Source organism: Octopus sinensis, linkage group LG7, assembly GCF_006345805.1.
Source record: "Octopus sinensis linkage group LG7, ASM634580v1, whole genome shotgun sequence".
In the NCBI taxonomy this organism is placed as follows: Eukaryota; Metazoa; Mollusca; class Cephalopoda; order Octopoda; family Octopodidae; genus Octopus; species Octopus sinensis.
The window spans coordinates 46,854,266-46,874,265 of NC_043003.1; the positions used below are offsets into that span (position 1 = coordinate 46,854,266).

The 20,000-nt window shown below is 35.9% G+C and overlaps 1 protein-coding gene across 3 annotated transcripts in view; it reads left to right on the forward strand.

The window, feature by feature from the left end:
- Positions 1-13,424, forward strand: part of LOC115214306 (myelin regulatory factor-like) — a 150,834-nt gene extending 137,410 nt beyond the window's left edge. For 2 of the 3 annotated variants that reach the window (XM_029783474.2, XM_029783475.2), the window contains 6 exons: positions 751-945; positions 1,329-1,403; positions 2,734-2,953; positions 5,271-5,423; positions 9,679-9,755; positions 13,310-13,424. In XM_029783474.2, coding sequence (XP_029639334.1) covers positions 751-945; positions 1,329-1,403; positions 2,734-2,953; positions 5,271-5,423; positions 9,679-9,720 — 685 coding nt within the window. In that variant the 3' untranslated portion in view covers positions 9,721-9,755; positions 13,310-13,424. The remainder of the gene's footprint in view (positions 1-750; positions 946-1,328; positions 1,404-2,733; positions 2,954-5,270; positions 5,424-9,678; positions 9,756-13,309) is intronic. The other variant, XM_036504730.1, reaches the window with a different exon arrangement.
- Positions 13,425-20,000: the final 6,576 nt, after the last annotated feature.

Here is a 20,000-nt window from a genome sequence, read left to right on the forward strand (position 1 = left end):
TTCGGGCATTGTACCTGGCGTAGAAAAGAATATTCTTATAACTGAAGTGTTGCATGCACGTATACTTGTATATTAGTATTAGGTAAATGCTCACAAATAAGCTCTTCATAATATGATATTGCAGGGAGAATTTTTATCACAATGCCCACACAACACCATAACAACCACACAACATCGCACCAACCGCACAACACTACAACAACCACACAACAGAACAGCAACCATAACAACTGCACAACACCATCACAACACTACAGCCACACAACACCACAATCACACAACACCACAACTATACAACACCACAACCATACAACACCGCAACCACACAACAACACAACCACACAACACCGCAACCACACAACGCCACAACCACACAACACCGCAACCTCACAACACCGCAACCACACAACAACACAACCACACAACACTACAACCACACAACACTACAACAATCACACAGCAGAACAGCAACCACACCACATCAACTTCACAACATTATAACCACCACGCAACACCACAGCAACAACTCAATGCCGCACCAACCACACAACAGCACAACAATAACCTAACACCGTAGCAACCACACAACAGCATAGAAAATCACCAACACCAACACCACAATAAACATACAAAGAGTCCAGCAGCCACCAATGCTACAACATCCACCTACGTACCAAACCACCAACACCCCACTAACCGCAATCATAGTCACCACTAATCTCGTGTACTTTTCTCATTTTCCTCTTCCAGTGCTCCTGTAAAAAGCAAACAGCCTTATCCACACCACCACCATCACCATCATCATCACCACAGGAGTTCTGGAGCCAGCACACCATTCAGTGGTTCACCTCATGGCAGTACGACACCATTCTTTGGGATCAAATGCTGCAGCTACAGAACATTCCAGATATGTGTGCTTCTGCTGATCCTCTTTATAGCATTTTGGTAAATATTACTCTTTTACTCTTTTAGTCTTTTACTTGTTTCAGTCATTTGTCTGTGGCCATGCTGGAGCACCGCCTTTAGTCGAGCAAATCGACCCCAGGAATTATTCTTTGTAAGCCTAGTACTTATTCTATCGTTCTCTTTTCCCGAACCGCTAAGTTACGGGGGACGTAAACACACCAGCATCGGTTGTCCATCAATGTCAAACACAGACGTCAAACGTCTTATTCTAACGTCAATTTGACGTCAGTTAAGATCAGAAGCCACGGGAGCCACTGTCTGGTACTGCATCAGGGCAATTGTTGTTGTTGTTGTTGTTGTTGTTGTTGTTGTTGTTGTTGTTGTTGTTATCATTATTGTTATTATTATTTTCCCGTTTACAGCAGTATTGTGACCATCTCCATCATGTACATCGTTCAGAACCAAAAAGTTCACAGTACGCACTTACAAAGCCATCTGTAAGTAACCGTTATTCTTTATTTAAAATGTCTGGCCTCCAAGACTACCAGATTTAGTTTCACTTACTTGGCTCAATTTTTTGTTTGTTATTCTGCACTGTTTGTGAATTATAAACAGTTATAATTCATAGAAATCGGCTGGGGTTTCACTACCATTTATTTATTCTTAAAATATCAACTCCACCACGTTATCTATCGGCACTCACATTATATATCTAAAGAAGAAAATAAATAAATCTTTCTTTTTTGATTAACGAATATACAGTAACCCCTCGCCATATCGCGGTTCACCTATCGCGGTTCACCTATCGCGGTTTATCATTTAAGCTTACGTCGATTCCTCCGTGGTGCTGTTTTCCATTTATAATAAAATAAATATATAGAAATTATAAAAATAATTTTAAACATATACAGTACAGTACTGCTTCTACTTCACGGATTTTCACCTATCGCAGTGGGTTTTGGAACGTAACCCCCGCGACAGTCGAGGGATTACGGTACATCAATTAATGTTATTAATTAAGTCAGAGGTTGACTTTGCTTTTCATCCTTTTGGGGTCGATAAAATAAGCACTTGTTGAGCCCTGGGTTCAATGTAATCGACTAGCCTCCTCTCCACCACCACCGCTGCCGCCAAAATTCTACGCTTTGTGCCTATAGTAGAAACTAAGTTACATCAGTTCGGTGTCAATAAATTTGGATACGTTCATATACAGTAAGCAAGGCCAGATTAAGGTTCACCGATGCCCTAATTACAATTACACTAGGCACATACATCACAACCATATGTGCGCAACATGGTGATCTCCTATCAAGGTAAACAGCGCATGATCATGTAGGGATGGCCCAGTAAGAATTTTCTTCAGGTCGAGTAGCCTATCTCATACAAAAGGTCCCTGAACAAGAGTTGTTTAAGGATGTTGAACGAAGCACCCGTGTTTCCAGAGGTGAATTATTCAAACCCCAAAGAATTCCTCTCAACTCACAGCTATGATGCTCCTCCGCTACTTCTGCTCGTGATCAGAGATGCACATATCGTCAGCCACTAAGGGACATGCTCAACTGGTTAAAATCAAAAAGACTGATACGCAAATCTGTGGTATTGAGCAGAATATTTGATGTAACCCTTCTTTTATACCAAGACAAGACATGTACACTTCCAGTCAGTTAAGATCAGAACCCATGGAAGCCTGTTCCTAGTACTGCATTATTATTGTTCATTATTTATTATTATTATTATTATTATTATTATTATTATTATTATTATTATTATTATCGTTATTGTTATTATTATTGTTGTTGTTGTTATTGTTGTTGTTATTCATTTCAGTGAATGGAAAATGAGCAGTGACAACCAAATTAAATCTCCAAATACAACAGTTAGTAAAAGCCGATCATCTATAACGACACCGATACATAGAGTGACCAAACAAACAAGACCTCCACGACGCCTAAATTACTGGACACAACAAAGTCATCATCGTCAACAACATCATCATCGTCATCATCATCATCCTCATCATCATCGTCATCATCAAGGGAAAGATATAGTAAGCAAATATATTTTGTTTTTGCTTCAGTCTTCTTAATAACAAGTATCAAAGAACGCGCATTTGCAACATTATTTGTATTCGTGTTGATACAGATATCAAGCATATCCTCAGGATATGCTTATGTAGTTTTATATATGATTGACTAAGATATGTTCGGTCCCACTGCGTGGCACTTTGGGCAAGTGTCTCCTAATATAGCCTCGGACCGACCAAAGCCTTGTGAGTGGATTTGGTAGACGGAAACTGAAAGACGCCCGTCGTATATATGTATATATATGTGTGTGTGTTTGTGTGTGTGTGTGTGTGTGTGTGTGTGTGTGTGTGTGTGTGTGTTTGTCCCCCCTCCCCCAACATCGCTTGACAACCGATGCTGGTGCGTTTACGTCCCTGTAACTTAGCGGTTCGGCAAAAGAGACCGATAGAATAAGTACTAGGTTTACAAAGAATAAGTCCTTTCGGAGTCTTAAAATTAAGTACCAGTTACCGGGCGAAATTCTTAGCGGTATTTTGTCTGCCGTCACGTTCTGCGTTCAAATTCCGTCGAGGTCGACTTTGCCTTTCCTCCTTTAAGGGTCGATAAATTAAGTACCAGTTGCGTACAGGGTCGATCTAATCGACGGGTTCCCTCCCCAAAATGCCGGACCTTGTGCCTCGAGTAGAAAAGAATATATGTGTGCGTGAAGGCAGCGAGCTGGCAGAATCGTTAGCACGCCGGATAATATGTTCAGCGGCATTTTGACCGTCTTTGCGTTCTCAGTTCAAATTCTGCCGAGGTCGACTTTGCCTTTCATTCTTTCGGGGTCGATAACATAAGTACCAGCTGAACACTGTGATCGATATAATCGACTGTTCTCTCTCATCAAATTTTTGGTATTGTGCCTATGTAAGAAATCAATTTCATTTAATTTAATGATGCATTTTTAATTAGACGAGCTTGACTCATTTTATCAAGTGACTCAATTAAAGGCAAAGTTTGAGAGGCATATCCACATATTTTCAGTAGACAGTATTACATTTGTTTTTTTTTTTTTTGTTATAAATATTATTGAAGCCACTTGTTCACAACGATAGGTGGCTCGCAACATCAAAATGCTCGCCACACATTTTTTTCTCGTTGTGGCTACTTCAAAATTCCAATCTTTCTGTTTGTTTGTTTTTTTATAAACCTCGTGTACGTCCACAATTTTTCTATCTCGAGAAACCCTGCCATGTAGTATCGGTTTAAATTAAGGGAGATAATTCTAACATCTCCTATAATGCAGAGTGTTTTCCCTTGATTTCTGGCTTTACATTTCTAGTTTTTGTTCTTCACGTAAATACTGACACAACTCTGACTATGTGTGTTAGTAATCACTAACAGTAAAACGGAAATATACAATGAGGACATTAATCCAATGCTCGATCTAAGTCCGATAGGCTATTAAGACATTATCTTTTCTTGATAATATGTTTGGTAGTATAGAAGAGCTCTTTCATATCAATACGTTTAATTGCATGTAGTTTAAAAAATTAGTGTAGCTAAAGTGTTGGCCTGGGATACAGAAACAAGTGAATAGCCGCCATCGTCATCGTTGTTATTTCATAGACCAAATTTACGATGAATGGTGTTTCACTCAGATCATTCTAGTTTTACTCTCCACCGTAATATATCTCGAACTACTTTTACCCAATGTATCCTTCATTTCCCCTCTTTTTTAATTCGGTATAGTATGATTTGAGGTCAAATTTGGCCTCTACTTGTAAGTAGGTCGAACGAACACATAAATACTTGTGAGCTGTCCCGAAAAGAAAAATGAAATTTCATATAGTGGAAATTGATTCCCTCCAATCAAACTTCGTTCCCATCAATACATTTACCTAGTTTTGCCCTGTCGTGGGTCCTTAATTCCCGATTGAGTTGTAGGGGCAACGCCATAACATAGGTGTGCAGGGCATTTAAATCTGGCGAAGCCAATTCTATCTAAGGTTCGCTTCAGCTTACTGCTTCTTCTTATAATTATTAGAGGGAGAATTGGGGAGAAAGAGAAAGGCACATCGACCCCAATACCAGAATGGTGCCTTATTTATCAACTGTTACATTAATTATCAAAATGTAAAATTGACCTCGACAAGTATTGAACTCGGAAGACCGCGAGTTGCAATGAATACTACGGTGTATTCTACCCAGCGCTTTAACGACTCAGCCAATCCATTGCCATCTCAGTACATTTCATCTCCTCAGAATGACAATATGTCATGTACTGAGAACCAAATCAAGTACCATAATACGTTTATCGTAACTAATAAATAATTATTTTATATTATTTTCACTCAGCATCCAAGAAGCCGACAAACAAACCTACTCACAGATATATTGTGCCAGCTTACCCTCCCTGTAAGTCTGCAAACTGTGAAGAGTTCTGTTGCCCACCACCACTGGAGACTGAAGCACGGCAAGAAGACAATAGGCAACAATACAACCCAAGCTGTAAGTAACTTCAAGCATTCGAGGATTATTTGATTTGAAACTAATAATAACAATGTGATATTTGTAAAGCATTAGACGGGTGACCTTTGGCCGATATCTGACGGCTTATTGATGATACATGACAAAGAGACTGACCTTACAATGACTTCTAATGACATTCTGTGTGATATTTGAATGACCTTTTATGACACATTATGTCATTGTTAATAACATCTGATGATAAAATGTATGACATTTGAGTGGCATTTAATAGCATGCGGTATGACCTTTTGAGTAATGTCACATGACACATGATCCACTGAACGCGACCGTTAATTAACATTTGATGTCACTCACCTCCATTCTGGTATCATCAATTTTGCTTGTTTACCTTCTCAAAAGAAGGTAAACGTTTGGCTAATTAGAACACGATCCAGAATCCGTGGTAACAGAAGATAATCTACGTCATCAAGAATTAAGCCAATAAGAGGACTTGTAGAAAGGTTCATAGAGTTCAGTTGCTGTAAGAGTGAATATCCTATCACAGTGGTCACCGCCTTTTCATTACAAATCACCACTTTTACTTAGGTGAATTTTTCCACAAGCTCCAGGCTTCCACAGGCTTCTCAATAAACTGACTTCATTAACAAACAACAAACTCGTTTTAGCCATTTTCATCTCTCATTCGAAAGATGCATGAAACTGAATAATTATATGTAGTTAAGCAATTATACATTATATCCTGCAGTTTTTTTTAACATTTTGAACACATCTCACAACCCTTAGTACTACATTTCCGGACTCCAGGTCAAGAACCATGCTCTAATATTTCAAACCATTCTCCTTCGTCTGGGTGAAAAATATATGGGAGTTGTTATAGTATATATTTGCCTTCAACCAATACGACATCACATTTTCTATCTATCTCAGACGAAAGACAACGCCATAAATTGTTAGGTTCTTGTTAGTTTCTTTAGTCTTCGTGGCAATTCAGTTTGAAAAATACTTCCAAGAACTCTCCTAATACGTTAGTTATTCAGATAATTACAAACCCGGTTAAACAATACTAATAGCTAATCTTACTGAGTAATCTGGATAAACTGATAGTATGATTCTTAGAGTGATTTCAATTGTAATATAGGGAGATGTACTCGCATAGCAAGTGATTTGATCTGAGATCGTGTGCTGAAACGAAAACAATTGCAGCGTGGAAGGTGTTGTTTGTAAGCCATTTAAGAAACACACAAAAGCCGTTTGATTCACTTCAACATTTAAGTTTAATTTGTCAAAATATTTTCGTCGCTAAAATCCGCGACCTGTTCACTGACATGCAGCACGGATTTTTGTCAGTGAACAGGTCGCGGATTTTAGCGACGAAAATATTTTGACAAATTAAACTTAAATGTTGAAGTGAATCGAACGGCTTTTGTGTGTTTCTTAAATGGCTTACAAATTGTAATATAGAATTTCATAAAGGTATATCTCATAATCTTCAATGGTTAGTGGAGAAAAGATGCAAAAGACAGGTATCAGGAAATAATCTTTGTGAAACTGTTGAGAAAGTTTAAGTTAAATGGTGAGAGAATCATATTTAGAAACAACAAATTCAGGTAGAGAGTAGAATATTAAGACAATGAAAAGATTACCTGACGTAAGATTTTGAAATTAAGGCTTCTTAGATATTAAGAACATGACTGAAAACTTATATAGCTGAACAAAATTCATAAATTATGATTAGAGGAGAGGAAATTCAAAGCCATAAAATGTATTCGTATCAGAAAGTGTGGTTATTATTTATTTTGTAAGAGGAAATTATATAATTACTCCAGTTTTATATTACATATGATTTAGAAACTGAAAGTATTATTTTCATTGTAATACATTCACCAATATCAAGGTTAACATGGTAATCGTTGGATTCGAAGAAATATACGTTTATCGTTACTAATAAATATTTATTTTATATTATTTTCACTCAAAGAAATAAATCAAAGCATCTTGGTTATTTTTGAGGAATTTGTAAGAGATTCTGGCTCGCCTCACCTTTCTTGGTTATTAAATACTAGCAGTATCGCCCGGCGTTGCTCGGGTTTGTAAGGGAAATAACTATATAAGCATTTTTAGAGAGTTATAGCCAAAAAATAGCAAAAAAATGCATTAAAAATTGAAAAAAAATTAAGGTAAATTTTTTTTAAATCGTTGACACATCGTAGATATTTTTAGAGAGTTACTTCCGTTATATAAAAGCGAAAAAATGCATTAAAATGGAAAAATATTATGGTAATTTTTTTTAAAATCGTAGACTCATCGCTAATACCCAGAAGGGCTCGATATGAATCACGACTATAAGATACCCGCTTTTGGTTAAACTGCACCGCAAAATGTGGGAGTAGTTAGGAATCTAAATCGTAGGAGACAGACACCACACAACTTCACTCTTATATAAAGATGCTTTTTTTTTTCAGTCATAGAGTTAGATTTATGAAGGTCTTCAGTAGAAAATCCTTCGAATTCTGACTCGCTGCTTGATATAATGAAATTCGTATCCATTTTTTGTCAGAATTACAAATTTGGAAACACAATAGGAACAAATTTCGGAAAAAAATCTCCCATAATTCACGGAATTAAAATTACACTTCGATTTTTGTACAAAACTGTAGTTGAAGTGTTTACGAAGTATAATACGTGTTTTCACGAATGTACTAAAGAGATTTGCTCTGATATTCTCATTTAAATATGAATAGGTAAATTCGGGCGGCTTGGTAACGAAAGGGTTAAACGGATGCATAAATTTATTAATCTCTTATTATAATAACTATATATAAGTGTCGTCTGTTTATACATAAACACTGTTTCATACTGCAATTATATATACATATATCTATATATAATATTATATAATAAAATATATACAGAGTAAAATAAAAACCAATTTACCTTTTCTGTCCGTCCGTGTGTCTTTGCAAATGTGTTGGAATGATAAGTGAGTTGTGATTTGGCGCCTTTTTTACTAATAACAAACACACACGTGTTTGTATGTAGTTGTATGTGTATGTAGATGTATGTAGTTGTATATGTATGTGTATGCGTGTGTGTGAGGAATGACACACACACACTCACGCACGCACATATGTACATCAATGCTTTCGGAGTGATATGTTAAAATATTGAGTTTTCTCGAATTTTGTCTTAATTGGTGGTAAAATTGAAAGAAATTTTTTATGGCATCACCCACTGAAGTACTTTGAAAAATCTTAGGTAAATTCTAATTGAAGAAATTGTGTGAGGAGTAAATGGTTATGTATTTATTTGTTTATGTTTGCTGTATTTTTTTATTTTTTGAGTAGTGGTTTAAATACTTTCAGTTTAGTCTTCCTCAAATCACTCTGTCGCTATTTACTTTCATTTTATTCGTTGCACACTGTGTGTGTGCGTTTGCGTGTGGTGTAAACCAGACTAAGAAAAGCATTTGACACACACACCAGAATGTGAGTTTTCTGTAAATTTTGCTTAATTGGAGTTTAATTTGAGTAGTGGTTTTAAATACTTTCAGTTTAGTCTTCCTCAAATCACTCTGTCGCTATTTACTTTCATTTTATTCGTTGCACACTGTGTGTGTGCGTTTGCGTGTGGTGTAAACCAGACTAAGAAAAGCATTTGACACACACACCAGAATGTGAGTTTTCTGTAAATTTTGCTTAATTGGAGTTTAAATTTTAAAAACTGGACCTGGCATGACGCGATGCATTCTACTCTTAAAAATGCTAGGTAAATTGTAATTGAAGAAATCCTATATTGTAGATTTCTATAACTCCCAAAGGGAGGCAGATAAAATCTGCCTTTTATAATAAGAGATAATTGATATAATAATGAACTTGCTAATACAATAACGAACCAGCATCCATTGTTTACTACAAAAATTACTAATTATATGAGACATTATTAGCATGAGTTAGACAGAAATGAAAAGTAGCCCTACATATATTAATGGAACTCAAGCCATACACACAGGGGGGCAAATAAAAACATCACATACATATACATATATACACACACGTTTGTGTGCACATATATACATATATATACTGTATTTTATACTATAAAATATGATTCCCTATATTTCTTAGATATTCTAACGTGTGTGTGTGTGTGTGTGGTGTGTGTGTGTGTGTGTGTGCGTGCCTATATGTATGTGTGTGTGTGCCTGTCTGTCTGTCTGTGTTGTTTTTAACATATTTTTACATGTGTTTTTATTTCTCTAACTTCTCTTTGATAGACAACTTCACTGGGATGCAATCACAAATCAATCGGCCATTAGCTGACGAACCAATTCACGTTGTTATCCATCAACCGGTAATACATGAATTCATTATTCAAATACTTCTATTTTCTCACCGAAAAAATAGGGGCCAAAACTAGGGAGTAGAGTAGTATTGTATTAAATGTGAAAAACAAAGAGAGAAGAGGAGAAAATGAATTATTGAATCGTAGATACAGATAGTGGGGGGGGGTCTTTTTTTAGTAGTCGCTTTGTTTTCAAGTAAGTGCGAGTATTTCACTTCGAAATCAGTAACAATCAGAGCTAAAATGTTCTACATCAGAAATGCAATCCACAGGATCACAAAAAAAAAAACATACTACAAATCACTGACGTTGAACTTGAACTATAAATTTATACTTTACTTAGAAAATTAGATAAATATTAAACCGAAAGTGTATTTACTAAAAGCTAAAAGATATGTTGCAAGCAACAACTTTAAAAATTAATCGTATAAAACTGGAAAATACTTATGAAAACTTTTCTTCGAAATTAAAATATAATAGAAAAACAGGATCAAATTACCGTTCCGAAGCATTCACAATATGAGGGACGAATCCCGTAAAATAAGCATGTCTCAAGATCGTAGGTACAATTCTTTTTTTTTTTTTAATGAAAGAAAATAGCTCATTATAGACAACTATGCGTAGATATTTTTAGGAGTTATTTCCTATTAATATGAATAGACAAATCAACTTGGAAGTCTTTGGTTGTTTTAATCGGTAGAATTAACAACAAAATTTTTATATCATACCTTGCCTTCTTTGAAAAAAATTGAGGCCACATTTTGACAATGTAATCCTAGATGTATAAACAGATGGGATTGTCATGGCTGTGATCTGCGGCAAAACAACACTGTGCTGATTTGGTGTTGCTTAACCCCAAATCAGTTCTGATCCAACCGACTTATGAACAAAGCGTTCCAACCATGACAGTCCCGCCATAAGTTCATATATTTACACAAACTTTCCAGCACTATGCTATCTAATATGTCCTTCCTTTTCAAGAGGGCATGATGTAGTTCGAAGAGAATTTGCTTGCATTTTATAGCATGTTGGGGTTACCAACCAAAAAATGGCTCCCTTCTTAGCACATATTTATAATAATTTAACTACGTCCTTTATTAGAAGTTTACAGTCAGCTCACTTAATCTTCTTTACAAGTTATTATTTGAGCTTCTTAAAAACAAGACACTTAAGTCTACAGCAGTGTGCAGTTTGTTATTAGTATACTGATGTGGCATGGGTTTAGATATAGTCCAGTGATATTGTCTTAAAGCGTATAATTTGTCCAGCTTACATATTTTTCCAGAGAGACTGTCTAGGTCAGATGAACTTTGATTGAATAGTTCTATGATCAAAAATTCAAATCATAAGCCATAATCCAGTGAATGAAGAGCAACGATATCCAACACATCCTCACTTTGTTAAGTCAATAAAGTATGATATAAGTGAGACTTGTCTGATATTTCTAGAAGATTGAACAACCACATAAAAGCTTATATGTCGCGAACCGGGATAAATTACCCCATGTGGGGTAAAATTGAAATTCTTGGGGGTAATGAGGATTCATTAGACATAAGTAAAATTATATTTTTAAAAACACCTGCTCCTTGTTACGACAGAAAGTTTTCTTCTGGCATGAAGAGGCAATCAAAAAGTTGCTACCTTTTGCAACCACCTACCTTTACAAACAAGCATTTTCCACTCCAATGAAGACGAAGACAAAGCAGTGTATCGATTGGACCCTGAAGACTGTATCCAAATTGCTTTGGCATCAAAATGCCCCAATTTTGATATAATTGTAAACAAAAATGGAACATCATTTCTCCATAACCTGAAGTGAAAAAGTTTCTAGAAAACTCCTTCTGTTTAATAATGTGGATATTAATTTATTTTATCGCATTTGTTTTATATTTGTTATATTTATAATTGTATTTTCTACATAAATAGATTCAAAGAATCTATGATTTTCTTCCTTTCAAATCAAGGGGTAACATATTTTGGAGTTAATGGTTAAAAAAGTTCCCCGCCCCCTGGGTTAAAGACTTTCGCTGATATATAACAAACTAAAGAGTGTATAAAATATGCATATAGTCTAACAATTCATAAGTGAATATTAGGCTGACTGTGAGATTAATGTCAGAAGCTTATAGTATAACGATAAGCATGATAAATTACTCACACGGAAGATATGGGTTCAATTTCTACTTGACTTACTATTTGTTCACTTTCATATCGGTATATGTATTTCCACAGCAACATCTAATGTAGTATAGTATAGTGCTAGTAAGGCGGAATAGTATATATTGTATATAGTAGTATATTGTGATATAATATTTTTCACATTAAATATTACACATTTTTCACATTACATTAATACATTACATATTAACGTTTTCACATTACATACATTACATCCACTTGTCCATTATATGGACAAGTGGATGTCGAAAAACCAGTAATGGGCTCGTTATTTTGTAGAATTAAGCAGATTTATGGGGAATTATCTCCCTTGGATAGATTGGTTAGCGAATAACACGAAGCTATAGTACGCTTCCACCAAAACAAAGCAAAGTGAACTGAAGCATGAAGTTAGTGTTCTTTTCAGTGAAATAAGAAAACACTCCCTGGAAAACCTCCACATCATTAGTGAATCTACTAAAAATAGCAACCACATCTCCTTCAAACCCTACTCCTACATTTTTAAACAAGAAATGGTACAGATAATATAGATCTTAGAATTTCCTTTAAAACATTGTGGCAACGGCTGGAATACCTTTGACCATCGGCCTGCGCTACCAAATTTGACTTGAAGCTAAAGAACAACAACATTTCATATGGTCTCATAAACCACGATTGATTTATACACTCATTGTATTCAATATGCTATCGTTTAACATAACCTTCACTCGCAAACGAGAAAGACTTTATAGATGTACCAAGCGAATTATTTGGGGTTAAGAACAGAAATAGGAAACCCTCTTGGCGCCCACTTCTTTACTCCAACGGAACAAGGGACGATATGACAGTTGGAGTATTAATGGACTACACCCATACTAGGCTGGTACTCATTTTGAATTGAGTAGCTTAGAACAATGTGAATTGACTCGCCTTTCTCAACGACACAACGCACCACCCGTCCCAGGAACTGAACCCTCGATCTTATAATTGTGAGACTAATACCTTAACCTCTAGACCACACGTCTTTATTTTGCATATCCTATCCAGTATTTAATTAAAAAAATAAATAAATGCGCCCTTTTAAAGCCTAGCCAGGCTCATGGGCCCGGTTTCTCGGTTTCTATGGCGTTTGTTTTCCCCAGCTGGACGGGACGCCAATCCATCGCAGCGCTACTCATTTTTGCCAGCTGAGCGGACTGGAGCAACGTGAAATGAAGTGTTTTGCTCAAGAACACAACGCGTCGCCCGGTCCAGGAATCGAAACCACAATCTTACTATCATGATGCTGACATCCTAACCACTAAGCCACACGCCTCCACATCCAATATTTAGTGTTGAAATAATTGCTCAAATAGTTGTTGATAATTTCCTGAATTATCTGTTATCTCTAATATATTCCGTTGTAGACTGCTCCAATTATGAAGGTCAACATCTATGACCCCAGGGACGATGACAACAAAATCAACTCCTATTTCCTGCGACGAGGAAAAAGGTTGGCCAGACACAAGAGAGACACTGACAGTAAGTACCTTGACATTATTTCCCCACTTATTTATTTATCTACTGGATTTTCTCTACCTTATCACCATTAATACTACCACAATTTGAGGAAGATTTGTAAAATATTAACCAAACTGTGTTATCTGGAAAGGTGTCGGAAGCTCACGACTCTCAATTATTCAAGCAATGTAGCTAATGGCATATCAGCTTTAGAGGATTGGTAACAGAGAAAAGTGACGATGATCTCGTGTGAGTTCTTGGTATCAATAAAGGGCAATTGAAGAGACTATTTCAGTAGAATTTCAGTTCGGAGACTATGGGAAACTTCCACCTGGGCATTGCTGACTCGAGGAATTATGTTGAACAGCTTGTTGATGCAAGTTGGGTTCGCCTATCATCCAAGTCCATTTTCTTTTGGCGAGGAAGTGCAGGCAGTTTTTCCCCTGTCTGGTGGCTATGGAGAAAGAGATTATATGATGGACAAGACTGAAAGGACTTAGAACTTCTGCGGTCAATTCCTCATCAGCTCCAAGTGCTTCGAACGCAAAGTGAGGGTGGAGTAAGTGTGTTGTCTTGTGATATATTGATGCATCATCTAGGGGGGGGGGGAATTGCTTGCTATTTCTAGCAAGTCGGCGACCTCATGAAAGATTCCTTCATCGGGATCACTATTCCAATCCCGTTGTTGATTTTAACCCAAGGTCCGCCCTGATTGACTTGAATCATAAAAGCATTTCATCCGTGACCATCCTTTCTCCTCAAGGCAGAGTTTAACCAAGAAAATATTATTTTACATGCCCTTCTTTTAATAAAACAGTATTATAGATACTATCAAATTAAATAAATACTATTAAATAAAATTTTGTTGTTCTTTGTTCCTTCTCGAGCCATGCCTGGCTCATAAGGGCCGGTTTCCCCGTTTCATTGGAGTATAGGTTCCCCACCTCGACGGAACGCTGGTCTGACATATGTGAGCAGCTAGATGCAGGAGGAAAGTGTGTGAGAAAATTGTGGCGAAAGAGTCAGCAAAAGTTCGTTATTACCTTCTGCCGTAGGTGCGTGGAGCTTAGGTGTTTCGCTCATAAACACATACGTCGCCCGGTCTGAAATTCGAACCCGCGATCCCTCGCCCGTGAGTCTGCTGCTGTAACCACTCAGTCATGTGCCTCCACGTTAAATAAAATCGTATTAGATAAAATAAAATTTGAGGGAAATACGACTAATATTTCTAATAAGCCAAAGACCTCATAAACATCCCGAAGATCGGGATGTTCATGAGGTCTTTAGTGCCAAACGCCCTCTAGTTTATATCGTTCCTTCTATAGATAACAAATCAATTTTGTAATCAATTAATTATTAACCGTCTTATTAATTAATTCCCATCTTCTCATTACAGCATTGCAAAGTTCTAGTGTTCAAAACAATTTTCGTATAAATATTCTCTTAACAATTTCAGATTTCGTACAGGCCAGAGCTCAAATTGTATTAAAACAACTCAACTTTAGCATTAGCCAGGCATTCTGTGCAAAAAATAAACCATGCAGTGGGGGTCAGTACCATTATTTGGTGCCACTGAGTCCCTTCTTCGGTTTCAAACCAATAGACATTCAAATCAGGTAAATATTTTTTCAAAACCTCTTTTTCTCTTTCTCCAAATTTAAGTTTCTTTCTGTTCATCTCTCTTTCTCTTTGTTTTTCTCGCTTTCTATCTATCTCTTCCACTCTATTCAGTTTAAATTCTCTTTATATATTTCTATTTTTCCTCTCCTCGCCTTCTCTATAATTACACATCGATCTGGATAGAAGGAGCTCCAAACTAACATGTGTTGTTTGCACCTTTTGTCAACAGCGAGAAATTTTTCTCCATGACTAAAAAATGTAATGAATGGCCTTTTTATGGGTTCGAACCCGTATGTTGCGAATATGTCTCAAACATATTTGAACTGGTAACAACTTTATACCAGCTCCTGAATTAAAGAGTAAATGATGACGATTATGATGCTGACGACGGTGATGATGTAGGCTGTGACGACCCATCCAACCCATGCCAGCATGGAAAAAAATACATGAAAGGAGGAAGAGGAGGAAGGGGACGAAGGGGAGATACAGAAGGAAGGGAAAGAAGGGGAAGGAGAGGAGGAGGTGGATGATGATAATGATGGCGACGACGACGAAGACTATGAGAAAGATGTATCAAAGCCTTTTTCCTTCATTTTTCAGGGTTGATTCTTCGTTCACAGTGGCCTTGTGCCATAATATGACTAAGCAGACATGCCAAGGAGTACCTTCAGAACAAGCCATCAGACAACCTGAGGTAAGTAACAACATATTGTAACCCTTACATTATTTCACTTAGCAGACCCGTGATCAAAGCCATTCCAGGTATTATGTTTAATATGCAACTTCCGCTTAAAAATGGATGTTCTGTTAGGACAAACATTACTGCGGTAATCACCATGTGAGTAACTCTCATATTGGCTTTCGGGGCCAAACGCCCTCTTGCTTATATCGCTAGTAGGGAGATAAATCACCGCCACCTCCAACGCCGAGACAAGTTTACTTGATTTCGGCCTCTTATGACCTTGTCAATGGTAGACACCTGGCCTGGCATCTAACAGAATATCCACTTTAAATTGGGATAAATAATATTTTTTGGTATTACTACTGCTTCTGTCGTTAATGAATATTTTTTTAAGATTCAATGTTTCCATGACTATCTTATCCTAGTTGCACGTGTAACCTTTCCTTTTTGTCAAAACAATAAGTTGTGATTTGAAGGAGATTTGGCTGGTATTACTTGCCGGTCTAGAGGTTCCGTACAAGAATCATTCCATTATGATGATCATCATCATACTGATAATGATAAGAGTGGTGGTGGTGGTGGTGGTGGTGGTGGTGGCGGCGGCGGCGGCGGTTTCAGTTGTGGTGGTGGTGGTGACGACGACGATAATGATGGCGGATGGCAACACTAATGATAAGATGATGGTGACAACGATGATGATGATGATGATAATAATAATGATGATGACGACGACGATGACGATGCTAGCATCAACTTTAATGTGTTCGCCAGCTTGTATGACCCTTACTCCCGGTATCAAATGTTCTAAGTTGACCCCACTATCTCTTCTATTTCCAGCAGAACCCTTATGAGTGGCGAATACCAATTGGCCATTGGTTTAACAGCAAATTTACATTCCGGGTGTTTGCTGGGGTAAGTAGAATTTTTGGCAAGGGTTAACTCCTTTCCCTGACTTTCTAATGCTGTGGTGTCCTCACATTTACATTTGCAATAGAAATTAATCATCCCGCTCCTTTTGCCATGGTTCCCCACCCCAGTACCCCAAGTAAACAATTATCCACAAAAACTTATTCAGATCTATATTTAAGACATGAGGAATTATGTACATTATTTACATTTGACGGATATTTGACCTCATTTGACGGATATTTGACCTCATTTGACGGATATTTGTCAAATGTAAATAATGTAAATAAAAAACTTATTTCTTCACCATTTCATTCTAAGTGGATTTTTAGAAAACTATATATCAGGTCCGAGATTCTCTCAGAGAACCTATTTATTCCTTAGTAATTTGTATCAAACTTAAGCCCTGGTGTGCCTACTAACCAATAGTTAAATTAAAGTTAATATATTTAGTGCTAGGAACATTCAAAAATACAACTTTGAAATAATTATGCAGAAAGAAAAAAATAATTAGCAATATTTTGTTTCTTTTGTCATATTTTGGTCTCATTTGACCTCCTCAACAACGAATAGACATCACCGTGTGTGGGGAGAGAATACGCACACACACACACACACACACACACACACACACACACACACACACACACACACACATATATATATATATATATTTTTTTTTTTCTTTTACCTTTTACTTCTTTCAGTCATAAGACTGCGGCCATGCTGGGGCACCGCCTTGAAGAATTTCTAGTTTAATGTACCGACCTCCAGTACTTACTTTTTATACACCTGGTACTTATACTATCGGTGTATTTTGCCGCTAGGTTACGGGGACGTAATCACACTAGCACCGGTTGTCAAGCGGTGGTGGGGGACGAACACAGATAGACACACACCACACATAATATATATATATATATATATATATATATATATATATATATATATATATATACGACGGACTTATATCTTCCTCATTTGATTTTTCAGCAATCATCCCAGACGATTTGTTCACTCTCATCGACTGAAATTGGTCAAGACGTCTTCGATTACCATATTGAATTTTTAAGAACATGTTAAGATAAATATCTTTCAAAAGACGTTTTTATTCAAATGAAAACAAAACTGGAAATTCGCAAAAGAGAAAGAGAAATCTTCAAGATACCTCTAATAATATTGAGAGGTAGATTTCATCCTCAGAAGCAACGTGAAGAGAAATAAATGTGCTTCCATCCTCCGATTAATACGAACTCTGCGAGCATTGCAACATAAAAAAAAAGAGAGAGAAAAGACTATTCGAGATTTCTTCTCGAGCAAACTTCTTATGTGCCTTAACAATTTCTCAGTGTATCATGGTGGGGTTTTTTTAACATGTTACTTTAATTCTTCAGTTGGTTGAAGCCATACTGATGCGCTGCATTTTTCATTACACTTCCATAATTTACGTTCATTCAGTAAATGTTCATTTATTCATTGCAAACATTATGACGAATAATTTGATACACATATTTGGTACTTTAATCTCACCACAACGATGACAACATCAATATCAACAATACAAGCATAAATAACATAAACGGCATAAGCAATGACAACAACAACAACAACAAAAACTAACATTATGTTAATTATTATGTTAATTAATAATAGCTTCAATAACACTTTTTTCTCTCATCTTCAAAAAACATATGTACAGCCTCGATATACATACATATATACAGATATACATACATACATGCATACATACATAGATACATACATACATATAAATATATATATATATATATATATATATATATATATATATCATATATATATATATATAGATATATATATATATATATATATACATATATATATATATATATACATACATATACATATACACATACACACACACACACACACACACACACACACACACACACACATATATATATACACACACAAACATATCAATGAGAGCTTCGCACACACAATATTTTCGCTATTTGCAATTTACAGACATGTATATATACATCAGATAATACATCATATAAGCCCACAGATATATAAAAAATATACACACCATCTATAATTTTAAAACCATTCCATACGAAATATGCATTACAAGATAGACCTGCTGTATCTGTGTTGGTAACTTGATCCTATTTACATTCAGTTGTATCTATGTCTCATGAAGTATAGCTTCTTGTCTTACTAACATAGATCAGTATAGAGCCCTTGTTTGTTTTTTCTTTTTTACAATGCAGACCTCTGTCTTATAATAGAGAACAATATAGACCAGTATCTTAGTAATACTGACCAACTACCATATTATCAATGCAGAACAATTTGTATTACTACGACAGGCTACTTCACAAATGTGTCTTACAAATGAAGCCTGAATCATACAATCACACCAACACAGATAAAAACTCATTAAGATTGATTTGTATTTTAACAATACAGATCAATACACACCTTTGCGTTATCAATACTGATCAATATAAACCAATATGAATTTCTATTTTAACAACAGACTAATGGTGACCAATGTTCTCCTATCAACTGAGACCAATATAGACCTGGATTTAATCAGATAAGACCAACAAAAATATCTGTTATATCTTAAACATTCAACAAAAACTTATGTCTATTGAATCAGTTTTACCATCAAAGATGAAGTGCCTTAACAATAGAGATTTATGTCTTCAATAATAGAGACTAATATCGTCTTTGTTTCTGTAATTTGTATCTTATCTGCAGTGAATCAATGTTTCTGAATTAAAAAGAGATTATAAATATGTGTTTAAAACCTCAAACACACGTCATTCACTTTGGTTTACCAGGGTCTCACCAACTCATTGAAATCCTCAAATAGCAGTCACCTAATGAAGGGGGCCTCCTTATGTGGTCACTTGATCTGCTAGAAATAGCAGAACAAATCTCAAATTACATCTTATTGTCTTCAATAAAAAAGGGGGTACATTGGACAAGAGCTTGAAGATATTTGATTATGAATGTTTGATCACAGCTAACCTGAGGTCTGAACAACAACAACAAACTGACAACATAACTTGAAGTGTTCATTAGATATATGTTGAAACATCGACACATAACATGAAAGTAAATTTTAAAATTATAAATAAATTTTTAAAAAAACATTTTTCATTGCAATGAGAGGATATTTCTTATTTCTCAATGAAACATGAAGGAAAAATACTCAGACAAAAAAAGATGAAATTCCAAGGACAAAAGTTAATGAAATTGTGGAAGGGATTTGAAGAAAAAAGACAATTCTGTCAGAAGTCTAAGAGACGAACTAAAATGTTAAAAGTAGTTTATAATTCTTTCTTTTAAAATTGTTATTTTTAGTAAAACATTAAAATTTTCAGACAAAAAGG